The sequence below is a fragment of the Sinocyclocheilus anshuiensis genome, unplaced genomic scaffold (genome assembly GCF_001515605.1).
Source record: "Sinocyclocheilus anshuiensis isolate Anshui unplaced genomic scaffold, SAMN03320099.WGS_v1.1 scaffold1859, whole genome shotgun sequence".
Classification (NCBI taxonomy): domain Eukaryota; kingdom Metazoa; phylum Chordata; class Actinopteri; order Cypriniformes; family Cyprinidae; genus Sinocyclocheilus; species Sinocyclocheilus anshuiensis.
The window spans coordinates 271,837-284,698 of NW_015551109.1; the positions used below are offsets into that span (position 1 = coordinate 271,837).

The 12,862-nt window shown below is 40.2% G+C and overlaps 1 protein-coding gene across 1 annotated transcript; it reads left to right on the forward strand.

Moving 5' to 3' along the window:
• Nucleotides 1–7,012: 7,012 nt before the first annotated feature.
• LOC107662938 (cyclin-L1-like) lies at nucleotides 7,013–8,665 on the forward strand. The gene is made up of 3 exons (XM_016453077.1): nucleotides 7,013–7,452; nucleotides 7,822–7,896; nucleotides 8,445–8,665. The coding sequence occupies exons 1-3, from the start codon at nucleotides 7,210–7,212 to the stop codon at nucleotides 8,556–8,558; spliced, it is 432 nt and encodes a 143-aa protein (XP_016308563.1). The 5' UTR covers nucleotides 7,013–7,209; the 3' UTR covers nucleotides 8,559–8,665.
• Nucleotides 8,666–12,862: the final 4,197 nt, after the last annotated feature.

Consider the following 12,862-nt stretch of genomic DNA (forward strand, 5'->3'; position numbering starts at 1 on the left):
TGGCAGTGCTGAGTACACAGCTGTTTGTTGTTCAATGTACCTCTCAAGCATATCATAACTAGAGTTCCAGCGGGTGGTAACATCATGAATAAGGGTGTGTTTTGATAAATTAAGCATCTCCTGTTTGCTCTCCAATATGTGTGCCGCTGTTGGGCTATGGTGAAAAAAATACACAACCCTTCTGACTCTGCCTAGCACTCTGGATACCTTGTTGAGTCCTGTTGCTTTCTGCGAAAAAGGCTAAGCGTGTTGTGCGAGGTGGAGACTAAACAAACTTGCGGTCCGCCACTTAATATGTTCGTGTGAGAATGCAGATTTGTTCCGCACGTAAAATAAGGATTGCATTCGATACACATATGCACCGAACCGAAAGCTCTGTACCTATATATATATATATATATATATATATATATATATATATATCAGTGGTGGTTCTAGACCACAGTAAATGGGGGGTTGGGGGCAGGCAGGGGCCACTTGTGCTTTTAGGGGGCACACTTTTAAAATTCATCTTAAACTACTTTCATTATTATCCATTCAGTAATTTTTCACCATGTCAGGTATCACTGCAATCTCTAGAATAAGATATTACAATTTCAACTCAAATGAATGTTGTATCATGTTTCATTAATTTGACAAATAATATTGTATTGTAGTGTCAGGGGGATCATGCACTCATTATTTTTGAGGGGGCATGAGTGAGGGGAGGGGGATTCACGTGCCATTTGACACACAGCAGCAACGATACCACTGTATAACTGATAGGTATTTATTTTTTTATTTTTATTTGAAATATTCCCAAACTATATCATGAAATATTTTGCTTCTCAAATATGTGTAAGTAAATGCATTTTGCACCTTTATAGATTATGTTAGATGATCTACAACTGGCGATGGGCAAAGTAGCCTAATAGTGTAATCTTTTTACTTAAGAACCAGATATGGGTGTCATGTCATAAAATATTTTTAATACGACTGACTTAGTAGGCTATGTAATCTCAGATTACTTTTCTTAGGGAATTAATTATTACTAATTAATTCAGGTTTTGAGAGGACTCAAATCCGAAGATTCGAAGTCAACCTGATTAGAACTGATTTCAAATTTGATAGTTTACACTTTATTAACGGTCGTCCAGCGAGACGTTAACCTCAGCATATTTAACAATTTGAATATTTGTATTTTCCCTGGCCACGGGTTAATACGTTCTTTGATAAGTTATAAGCTACGAGCTAGGTAACAAGATCTAGGCAGAGTTTTAACTTTAAAATGTCACGACACAAGACAATGATTCTTTATAAATGAAACAAGAATTTATTGGCTATTCTAGATTACATTAAACTAAGCTAAAACACACATACACACACACACATACACACAAAGATTCAGGGAAATTAGTTAACGGAGTTGCATGAAGTTTTCAAAGTTCTAACACTCGTTTGGTACGAGTGCTTTAAATTCAACCCTGGGACAATCACAAAGCAGAGGTTTGTCTTACGTTTACTGCTTAAATGGTTCAGCACCTATTTCAGCGGATAGAAGACCTTGTTTGTACTTGCATTTGTGATGGCAGCTGCAACGGGGTTTTCTCGTTGCCTGAGGGATTCCTGGCTTTTGATTGGTTGCTGAGATGACGTTGGTACGGCGTCCTTTGGGGAGAGCCCTCCGTGGTGATTGGTTGGTTGCCTGGTGACGCAGAGGCTTCGGCAGGTTTTCTGAGAGAGTTTAAGCGTAATCTCAATTAGGTTTGTTGAGTTCTCAGGTTCAGGTTCTTCGTCAGTTTTATCACGTCGGAACATGCGCCCCGCCGGACGTGCCCATGTTGAAAGACTCTTGGACGGCGTTCACTCGAGAGGACGAAGGAATGCTGTTTGAAAAAGAGTGAGATTTCGAGTTCGGCCTGATACTCGTCATCGGTAAGGTGGTACAATGCTAAATCGTCGATATGGAGGATCGAACCCTTAGGGACATTGATCCAAAAAGTTTGGTTGTTGATGCTGTTGTCATTAAATTATAATAGCAATTACAATTCAACGTCATCAATAAGTATTGTTAATATGTGGAAGCAGGAACTGAAATTAATTTACGAAGTGAAATTAAAATTTCAAACCTGCAATTAATTATGACATTAACTTAACAATTTCAAATCCCTAAGTGTAGCAAATTAATAATATCTACTGATGTCCCTAAAATTATAAGAGCAGTTATAGCTGAATTAATCACAATGTAGCATTAAAGTAATGGGGCTGAGGACCAGGATTAAATTTGAAAACAAAGACAACAACAGCTTTTAAGGTTATTACGTTCGCGTTTGGGAATGTTCCTTTTCAATGGGAGGAGAAGAGAGAGGTAGGATGAAATCAGTCTGAAATAGCGAAAAATAAAGTTCAGATGTAACTGATCAGGTCACTTCAACACTTCAAACACTGTAAAACACTCTGCATTTAAAACCACACAATGCTACGTGCTAACCGCTAGCCTTCAATGCTAATAGCTTAGCTTGGCTATTTGTTTACAAACAGCTCAAAAATGGCACTGGCGAACTGCGCTTGCGCACTTGTAATTGACCTCCGGAAAAGGTTTCTTAGAACTTCCGGGTTACGGGTGTCACTATGGCAACGTATCCTGCAATACTTTGCATATGCTCCAATGCAAAAGCGTTAGTTTCAGTTAGCTTAGTTCATGCTTGGCTTGTTTGTTTACAAACAGCTCAAAAATGGCGCTGGCGGACTGAAAGTTACCCCGGAAAAGGTTTGTCGTAACTTCCGGGTTACGGCTGTTACTATGGCAATGTACCCTGCAATAACTAACGTGTGCTACACACAGTCAATGGTTATACACAGTTTAAGTACATCGCAGGAGATGTCAGCGCATCTCGCTCTACACAACCAAAAAGCACTATAGATTCTTATCTTTTCTTACAGCGCTGAACAATCTCACCTCGTTAGAGTGAGGTAAATTAATGTACAGATTTACTGCAATTAATTCACTGTCATTGATATCTCGGCGGATATCAGCACATATTTATACAGACAAAACACACGTGGATTTAACTACAATTTCACTTGATCAAGATTTCACAATTCTCCCATTAAAAAAAAACAACATTCGGACACTCTCTGAGCACTGCGTTTTCAAGTTCACTAGTTTTAGTGAATAAATGGCAAAGGACTATCAGTTAGCTAATCTGATATTCTCAAACCGGGGAGATGAATAGCAGAGTTGAATTTGGAAGTGGAACACGCACTTATACAAATCAAGCTCTGAAGGCCCTTTCAAAGAAAGTAAACGAGGGACACGCTCGTTTCTTTCTTGTGTGCTCTAGAGCGACTTATTTTGTCTCGGTGGACAAAATGTAAATGTTTTACTGCAGTTCAACTTTAACAACAACTCGAGTTTCACTTCATTCATTCAACACGCTCTGCCATGCTATAATAACAGTTACAATAACTCACAAAACTCTGTTTCTCTCTGTCCAATCTATTCTTCAGGATAAAAATAGACAAGATTCACAATAATATCTTGGTGTCATTAATTTTTAAGTCAGCTGCAACGGGGTTTTCTTGTTGCCCAAGGGAGTCCCGGCTTTTGATTGGTTGCTGAGATGACGTCAGTACGGCGTCCTTTGGGGAGAGCCCTCCGTGGTGATTGGTTGGTTGCCTGGTGACGCAGAGGCTTCGGCAGGTCTTCTGAGAGAGTTTAAGTTTGCAAGACTTGAGGCTTTTGAAGATCTCTGGCAGTCACGAAGTTTCAGCTAAAGTGTTTGAGTTCTGGAGTCTCGCTTGTGCGATGTTACGGCGTGGGAGCGCTTTGTAGCGCGGTCACCAAGGCGAAAAGCCAAAGGTCTAGAGAGTAAGCAGCGAGAAGCACTTGAATCTGTGTTGCAGTGGGGTTTTGACCTGCTGCACAAGTCCGATCACATGAGGACACCATCTATAAAAGTTGTGTTAATACTTCTATAAAGCTTCTTAAATGCAAGTATTGTACATACTATTAAAGTTTACTTCATTTCAACATTCTGCATTTGTCGTGCCCATTCGTTCAAGATTAAACTTCACATATTACACACATTTTAATAACCTTATTTCCTAAAAAGGGTAATAAAACACTGATTAAAGTTGCACCGATTACATGAAACACGTCGAGCATATATAAGACATAAAACATGATTTATATGATTTTGTGCCCTTTTTTCCTTTTAAATGATTGTCTTTTGAATTGTCTGTGTAAGTTCTACGTCCCCTACGTCCCTTGAAGGAGGGAATTACTCCCTTTTAGAATGCAGGGGGGAAAGGGGAGGTGTCCTGAGGTCATGCCCATGTCACGAGTGTAGATCTGCCATCCTTCTCGCTGGACATGGAGCTCTTAATCTGTCGCTTTCTGTTTATCGGATTTAGCAATTTACGTGTCAAACGGTCATGGGGTCCAGGAGTGTCTTGTGCTGGAACTTTTCCAGATACCAGGTTCTTTGTTCTGTTGTCTCTTAGATAGTTATTTATGCTGAAGCCAGTCACGTTACACTGCACCTCTGATCCTCGAGGGGTTTTCAGACAGGGGGAGTTTCTCCTCCCCTGGTGAGTTAGGGTTTAAGCACTGCTTTTATTTGAGTCTCTTGAGACTATAAGCTAGATGGGACAGGAACTGCTGAGACACTTCACTGACCCTGCATGAGTTTTACGACCGCAGATGGCTGCATAGGGTGCTCCTCAGTTTGTCTCAATGGAATGTGATTGTTTCATGTGTGACTCAATAGTGTAAGTGGGTCCGTTCGAAGACAGAGATCCTACACACTCAACACTGCACTCTGGGTTAAATGTTCATTTATTGAATTTAACATATTTATTGACTTTCCAACCTATTTTGGGTGCATTTTACGCAAGAAACAGTATTATTTAAGCAACAGTAAACTACTCAGAAGGTTGGGTTAAACATTTAACCCAACCGCTGGGTCAAAACAACCTAATCACTGTTTGTCCATATTTCACCCAGCGCTGGGTTGTTTTTAACCCAGCATTTTTAGAGTGTGATTTCTTCTCAAAATCCTTCATCACTTGAATTAAGATGATAAAAATGTCATTTTAAAGCACATCCACCACAAAATCAGACATTAACACCTCTTTTTACTTTGAGATCATTCAGAGTTACAGATTTACAGTCATATGAAGATATAGTTTAATAGCTATGATATTTTAAAAATCAAATCTTTGCACAGCTATGACCGAAAACACTGTCATCTAACAATGCTTTGGAAAAAACAGTTAATCTTAAAAAATAAAGAATATACATAAATCCAGATTGGAAATACAACAGGTAACACACAAATGTGTCCTATTCTGTATCCTAAACTCCTGAAATATATTTTAGAGCAGTCAATGCAATCTAGGAAGAAATCAATCAAATCTGTATGTGTGTGGAAATATTCAGGTGTAAACCCCTTTGCAGTCGTTAACATTTTCATAAGTAAGTGTAATTTAATTATACTTTTTTTCTCAGTAACAGATTACAGTTACATTTATTTTGTAATTAAATCATGTAATTCCGTTACATGTAACTAGTTACTCCCCATCACTGAACCACTCATATTCTCCCAAAGAAAATCTGATTGCACTGATGAAAACTATATTAGCAAAGTTACTTCCTCACACTCTAAAAAATGCTGGGTTAAATATAACCCAGTGCTGGGTAAAATAGGGACAAACCCAGCAATTGGGTTGTTTTGACCCAGCGGTTGGGTTAAATGTTTAACCCAACCTTCTGGGTGGTAACCCAATCGCTGGATCAAAACAACCCAATTGCTGGGTTGTATTTAACCCAGCATTTTTTAGAGTGCAGTTTTATGGAATACAAAATTGGAAACTTTGGCTTTTGGGTAGTTGGGTAGATATTATGTTGGCTATCTTACTTATTTAATTTAGTTAGAAATGCAGTATATATTTCCGGGGAGTAACCATGCTTTTTTCTAGTAAATACTGTCAAAAATTGTTCCAGTCAAATTTATATCTAGGGGATCGTTCATATCAGTTCAGTCAGTTAATTGAGTTTCAGGTACACAACTGTGGAACGCACCAGCGGATTGATATGTACTGCACCCGGCTTTCATTTCAGTTCCTGTCATCAGCGTCACTGGAACTTCCCGTCAGTATCCAGTCACTGGATTAAAACGAATGTGATCTAAAATACACATATTAGATAACAGGCTACGCCTATAACGTACTTTCTCTAAGGAGACAACGTATGAGCCCACTAAGTGTACTATTTATTTTTCATAATGCGTTGATGTTGAATAGACTTTCAGCATTATAAAACCAATAATGCATATATATTTATTTTATTTTATTATTATTTTTAAAGAAACAGCACAGCATTGAATTACAGTTATGTAACATGAAAAATTAAGGAAAAATGAAAAAAGTAAACAGTAGATTAAGGGAATTTGTTATGAGTTTGGGAGATTTTTTAGAGTATGGTAAATCTCAGCAAGGAAGACTGCAAATCTAGGCAAAGTCTTAGGAATTTGGTGTTGTAAATAAAACACACACACACACACACACACACACACACACACAAACAAAACAGAAAAACAATAAGTTAAATTTAATGCCTGAGAAAAATTTCTATCAAAATTTGTCAGAATACTCATAACTTGGAAACAGAAGTATACTGATAAATTGCTACGCTTGCTCCTGCGTAATTACGTGGAGTGCTTTATGTATTCATTTATGTTATACGTGAATATAATACATTTTATTCGGCTCTACAATAGGCCGCGGAAGTGTACAAATCTGTTTGTGAGGTTTACGTTAGAGCAACGTTCAATCCTGACAGAAAAAAAAACACCTGGAAGTACAAGCTTCATTTACAATAACGGACTGCATTAAGTTCCATCTGCAGGAGGCGCTGTGAAAAATAAATTCGTGTAATAATTTCTACCTGTTTGAGAGCGCTTGCAACCCCGGCATACCAGGAATATATTTAAAACGTTTAATTATTTATGGGCACAAAAACGTACTTTAAAGTAATATGGTGGGTTACAGCGTTGAATAAAGTAACAGTTATCTGACAGCGATTGGTTTGTTGAGGTCACATGACACATCTCTGCACCAATCAGCGAGCTGTCCCATGAGCAGCGATGTGCAGTGCTGTTTTCCGCTCTGGGTTACGAATCTATTTCTAGATTGTAGCGTCCTCGGCAGGTACCGACGACAGCGATCATGGAGGCGTCGATGGCCACCGGTCCCGCCGCAAACGCGCCTGCTAATAGCGAGGGCATATTAATAGGGGATAAAGTGTATTCCGAAGTCTTCCTCACCATCGATAATTCTTTGATTCCGGAGGAAAATCTCTCCTCGACCCCGTCTATGCAGGATGGCCTCGACCTGTACACCGAGACAGACCTGCGGATCCTGGGCTGCGAGCTCATCCAGTCCGCCGGAATCCTGCTGCGACTGCCGCAGGTAAATATTCGGTTGGTCTAACTACTTAAACGATTAATGAAGTGAAGCTGTGAAATTATGCTAGCTTGAAATAAACAATCGATGTGAAGCAATTTTGATGTGACATTATCAAACAAGAATCCATAACCCAACAAAACACACCAGACTTTTCAAAGGACTAACAGTTAAACACACCCGCCCCCAAATAAATTAGATATAAAATTTGTTTATACAATGTGTGTAATCTAGAGATAAATGTCAGTGGTTTTGAACGTCTTTCGCGAGCGGTGTCCATCGGCTAGACAAAAACAAAATGGCGGACGTTGCTTTTGAAACGAAACGGCCGTTTTACGTTATATTAAATTTTCTTTAATCGTAATTATGTTTCAGGTGGCCATGGCGACCGGACAAGTGCTTTTTCATCGATTCTTCTACTCGAAGTCTTTCGTGAAACACAGTTTTGAGGTAAGAGAATAAAGCGTATTTACAAGCAATGCGGATGGCAGCCATGTTGTTTGAGCTAACGTTACTGTACTGTACTGTAATGACATTCAACCAGATTATAACCAAAACTATCGCTCAATGGTGTATATTATTTTAAACGTTGTCGTCATAATAGGATAGTTATAACGGGCGTGGTTTCAAATACCAGCGAACTGCCTAACTAGGCGACATTATTGGGCATCATAGGCGTGTTAGAAAGGATTACTGTCTAGTTAGACAGCTCACTACGTTGGTGTTATATACACACAGCTCTCGTTATAATTGTCCTATTGAGAATGTGTATAGTTGTAGATCTTTGTTTTGTTATTTATTTATTTTTTTTTCCATTGGCTGATACAAATTAAATGCATGTTTCACAAACATTTGCTCAAATTCACAATTTAAAAGCACAAAATGGTAATATCCTCTAACAAGTTTATATTTTTATCAGTCTATCAACTAATGTATGCTGCGTGCATTCTTGTGTAATAGTGTTTTGACAGCTCTTTCTGTGTCTGTTCTCTCTGTAGATTGTTGCCATGGCCTGTATTAACTTGGCTTCAAAGATCGAAGAAGCCCCTCGACGAATAAGGGATGTCATCAATGTGTTTCATCATTTAAGGCAGCTCCGAGGCAAAAGGTAAGCATGGCTCATTCTCACAGAGCTTCTGTCACACGTTTTCTCTGTCCGTTACCTGTGCCAGCAACCTCCCACCTTAACTGATTTATTTTTCTTTGGATAACATTTAATGTCATCACCTCAAAACTGTAAATGATTCAGGTATACTTAAACATGTTAACTGTGAGTAGTCTGTGCACTTCTGTTTGTCGTTGGTATGATGTCTTAATTTTGTTTGCTTTATTCTAAACCATTTTAAAGCTTTTCAGTTCCTTCATCAGTCATAATTGGTAGTAACAGCAGGATATTCTGATTACCTGAGCAAGTCAATAGTGTAAGTGGGTCCATTCGAAGACAGAGATCCTACAGCTATTTAATGTGAATTTAATAAAAAACATTGCAAGTTACTAATTAGCCTATAACACTTTCATTGTACAGAAAGAGAGCAAAGAACATTTACATTATCAAATAACATTTTCACTTCAGTCTAGCGAGTTCAAGCACTCTCAAAAACTCCCATTATAATCACTAAAGCTGTTTAAACTGTGAATGAATCTCTTACTTACATTTGTAAATCTGCACTTTGTTGTTTCTAATGAGAGAATTCGCCAGAGAATTCAATCAGCGAGCGCACGCGGTGACGAAACAGTGGCGTTTCAGTGATGACTCATCTGAATGCCTCTGATTTGTCATTCATAAATTCAACAGAATCCTCAGTGATTGGTTATAATGGGCAGCTCTGTAAAAACATGTATGTCTCTGGCTCTGCGCCAGCCAGCGAACGCAGATTTGATGTTTTTGATGTGAACGCAGATTTGGATGTTTTCCTTTTTTATAGTTTACAGGACAAACTGCGCATTGCACCCAAAATTGTTTGGTGATCATTAACAAGCAGAATGTAATCTGTTTAGTCATATACCATAGCTATGCATGACTACACAATAGATAAATGCAGCCAAGGTGAATACATCAGTTCTCCTTTGGGAACTCACGCTGCGTCGGAAAATGCTTTGGGAATGCCACTGTGTGCCCACGCTCTGAATCAAATGTAAAATCAGTCCAACGGAATGGCGAAACGTCATGGGCGGGCTGACGTAGAGACCAGAAAGCTTAAAAGCAATGTTAGCTTCTGTGTTTTCAGCAAGCGCTCTGTGTGAAACTTGTAGGTCTTATTTTCTGTTGTTTATCAAACAGTGCACAATCACCTCTATATGGCGAGCTAAACAGACAGCACTTTAGCACTTTAGTTGTGTTGTTTGTTTGGGAGCGGAGCACGCACAGTCAGCTCACGAGGGGGCTGATTGTGCATCGTGCTTCCGCCGCGAACGCTCCGCTCCCGCCGGGCACACTCTGAGGAGTGTGTCCGTGTTTGCTGTCTTTGCAGTTACTGTCCCGCTGTTGGTGAGGCATGGCGGCGATTGGGATCGCATATGAATCTAGCGCTCTCTTATGGAGTTTCGGAAGCCCTCGCTGCGGTCTCTTACCCCTTTGAGTGAGAGCTCTATGCTGCAGCTATCTTCCTCCGAGGAGGTTGATGTTGTTAGCAATGATGTACAGTATATGAGTCTGAGGACTCGCCAATCTCAATCTTTTGCATATGATAAAAAAAAAATACATACTGCATTTTTAATCACTCGTTTCTCCCTGCCCTCGCAAAAATAAGGGGTGGGGATCCACGTGATTTATGTGTGGTTTGTTTTGGAGCAGAGCACGCACAGTCAGCTCTAGCTGTGTTTATTCATAAATTAACAAGTGTACAAGTGAAAATGCATTACCTTAAAAGTTTAGCTCTGCTCCCGCTGGCGTTTCTTCTCGAGGGAAGAAAGGTTTATGCAATGTAGAATCGAGTGCTCCCGCGTGGCCTTTTTCTCACTCTTTCCCCCAAATGATTATTGTTATTCACGATTCTTTTATATTGCATTTTATATTATAATCAGACCGTGTTGACTTGTCTGGTTTGTATGGCTGCATTTAATTCTGAGGAATTAAATTATGTATATTCAGAGGCGGACAAAGTACTCAACTCCATTACTTGAGTGAAAGTACAGATACTGCTGGTCAAATATTACTCTATTACAAGTGAAAGTTGTAAAGACAGATTTTTACTTAAGTAAAAGTACAGAAGTACTTGCTTTTAAAAGTACTTAAATACCAAAAGTAAATTTCCTTTTTTATGTCAATGCACTGTTTTATTGTTGTACGTACTAGTACTTGCAATACTTCTGAAGCAACTTAGAATACATTACACCTGCTGAATACACTGACTAGCTTGTAGTATATTTGGAATAAAGAGCTTTTAGAATGTTAAAAACCTATGGGGAAAAAAAACTAAACAAAACAAATTTAACACCCTATACCCACCCCCACAAAAGCAGGATGGTAGTGATCTCACACAGCTCTGACAGTGTGTGCACACATCTATGTGTAGCCATTCATCCACATTTGAACAGAGTGGACAGTGAAATCCTGTAAATACAGAGTGATAAGGAAGAAAACTAAAATCAAACCTGCTTTAAAACCCAGCAACACAACTGTAGATGTATAACTTTACAACAGCAACACTGTTTCAAAACAAACATTTGAAATGCTGTCTAATCACTCTCGCGGTACTTTGATGTCATACACAGAATTATCTGTGCAGTGCTGCTTCAAGTCCAACACCTATTGTGTTTTATTAGGAGATCCACAACAGTTCTTCTGTGGCTTTATAGGTAATATTTTCACATACACAATTGAGCAAAATCAGACAATATTGTGTCTAATATATAACTCAAGTAAATGTACTTAGTTACTGTCCGCCTCTGTGTATATTCTTCTGGCTTTGAGAAGTTAAGATATAAATTATGGATATATTCATATATATAATATTCAGCACAGGGATCGGAGACGGGCTCCCCTTTCTCCTCCCTCACTCTCTAATACAGCGCTCTCTTGGGATATAAAATTCTCGAGTGAGAGCACGGTGTTTACCTCTCTTCCTCTGAGGAGGTTGATGTGGTAAACACGTCATTACTAGACTTTGAGGAGTTGGTGGAGATCGTAACTAAAACCGTGCCATAGTTTTCTAATCACATCCTCCGTGTCGGTACCTACCGGTTTTCCCTGTCTCCACACCGAGGTGTTAAGAGCATGGGTTTAACCATATTTCAGTCCAGCTCTTCAGCTCTTCTTTTGCGAATTTCTTCTATTTGGGGGGCTGAATGAGTAGGTCTATAGGGCGATGTCTAGGTGGGACAGATGATTGCAAGCTATCTGTCCCCATTGCAGCATCACCCTTAAGGCCCTGACATTCTCCAGTGGTGGACACAGATCTCAGGGGCTGCCCCAGCCGTGTTCCAGCTCCTCATTCGGGGAGCGTCGCTTCTCGTACTTCCCCAGAAAATATCTGGAGTCAGAGCAGCGCTCCCGGCCGAAGGCTTCTAAGCAGAAGGCAGATCTGTGGACCATCATTCTCACTAGAAAGTCTTCGAAAGCGGTCTTGAGAGGCTCGCTACCTCCAAGGAGGCCTTTAGAGCAACTAGATTGGCCGTCTCCTGCCGGTCTTCCACTTCAGGGCACCGAGCTAGCCGCTCTAAATACACCAGAGGCCAGTCTTGAGAGACTGGTTCCCTTAGTAGATCATCTGGCAGTGTGGAAGCTTCTGCCAAATGTGTCTCATTGGGTCCTGCACACTGTAGAAAGAGGCTGCAAGATTCAGTTCGGCTCTCGTCCGCCTCTATTCAACGGGAGGTTATTTCCCACTCTGCTGGGCCTGAGCAGGCTCTGGTCATGGAACAAGAAGTAGACACTTTCTTGAGAAAGGAGGCCGTTGAGGTGGTTCCTCCTCTTGACAGAGAGTCCGGGTTCTACAGCCGGTACTTCATCGTTCCGAAGAAGAATTGGGGGTGACGTCCGATTCCAGATCTGCATTTGTTGAACCGCTCAGTCATGCGAATCAAGTTCTAAATGCTCACGATCAAACAGGTCGTGTCTCAAATCAGGTCCAAGGGCTGGTTTGTGATGATAGATTGGAAAGACGCATACTTCCACATACCCATCCTTTCTCAACACAGGAATTTCCTGAGGTTTGCTTTCGGGGGCAAAGCATCCCAATATCGGGTTCTTCCGTTCGGTCTGGCACTCTCACCCTGCACTTTCACCAAGTGCGTGGATGGTGCTCTGGCTCCCCTGCAACTCCAGGGCATCCACTTACTGAATTACATCAACAATTGGTTGATACTAGCTCAATCAGAGCAGATGGCGGTTCGGCATCGAGATGTCGTTCTCGCTCACATGAAAGAGTTGGGGTTAAGACTAAACGCCAAGAAAAGTGTGCTTTCTCCACTACAG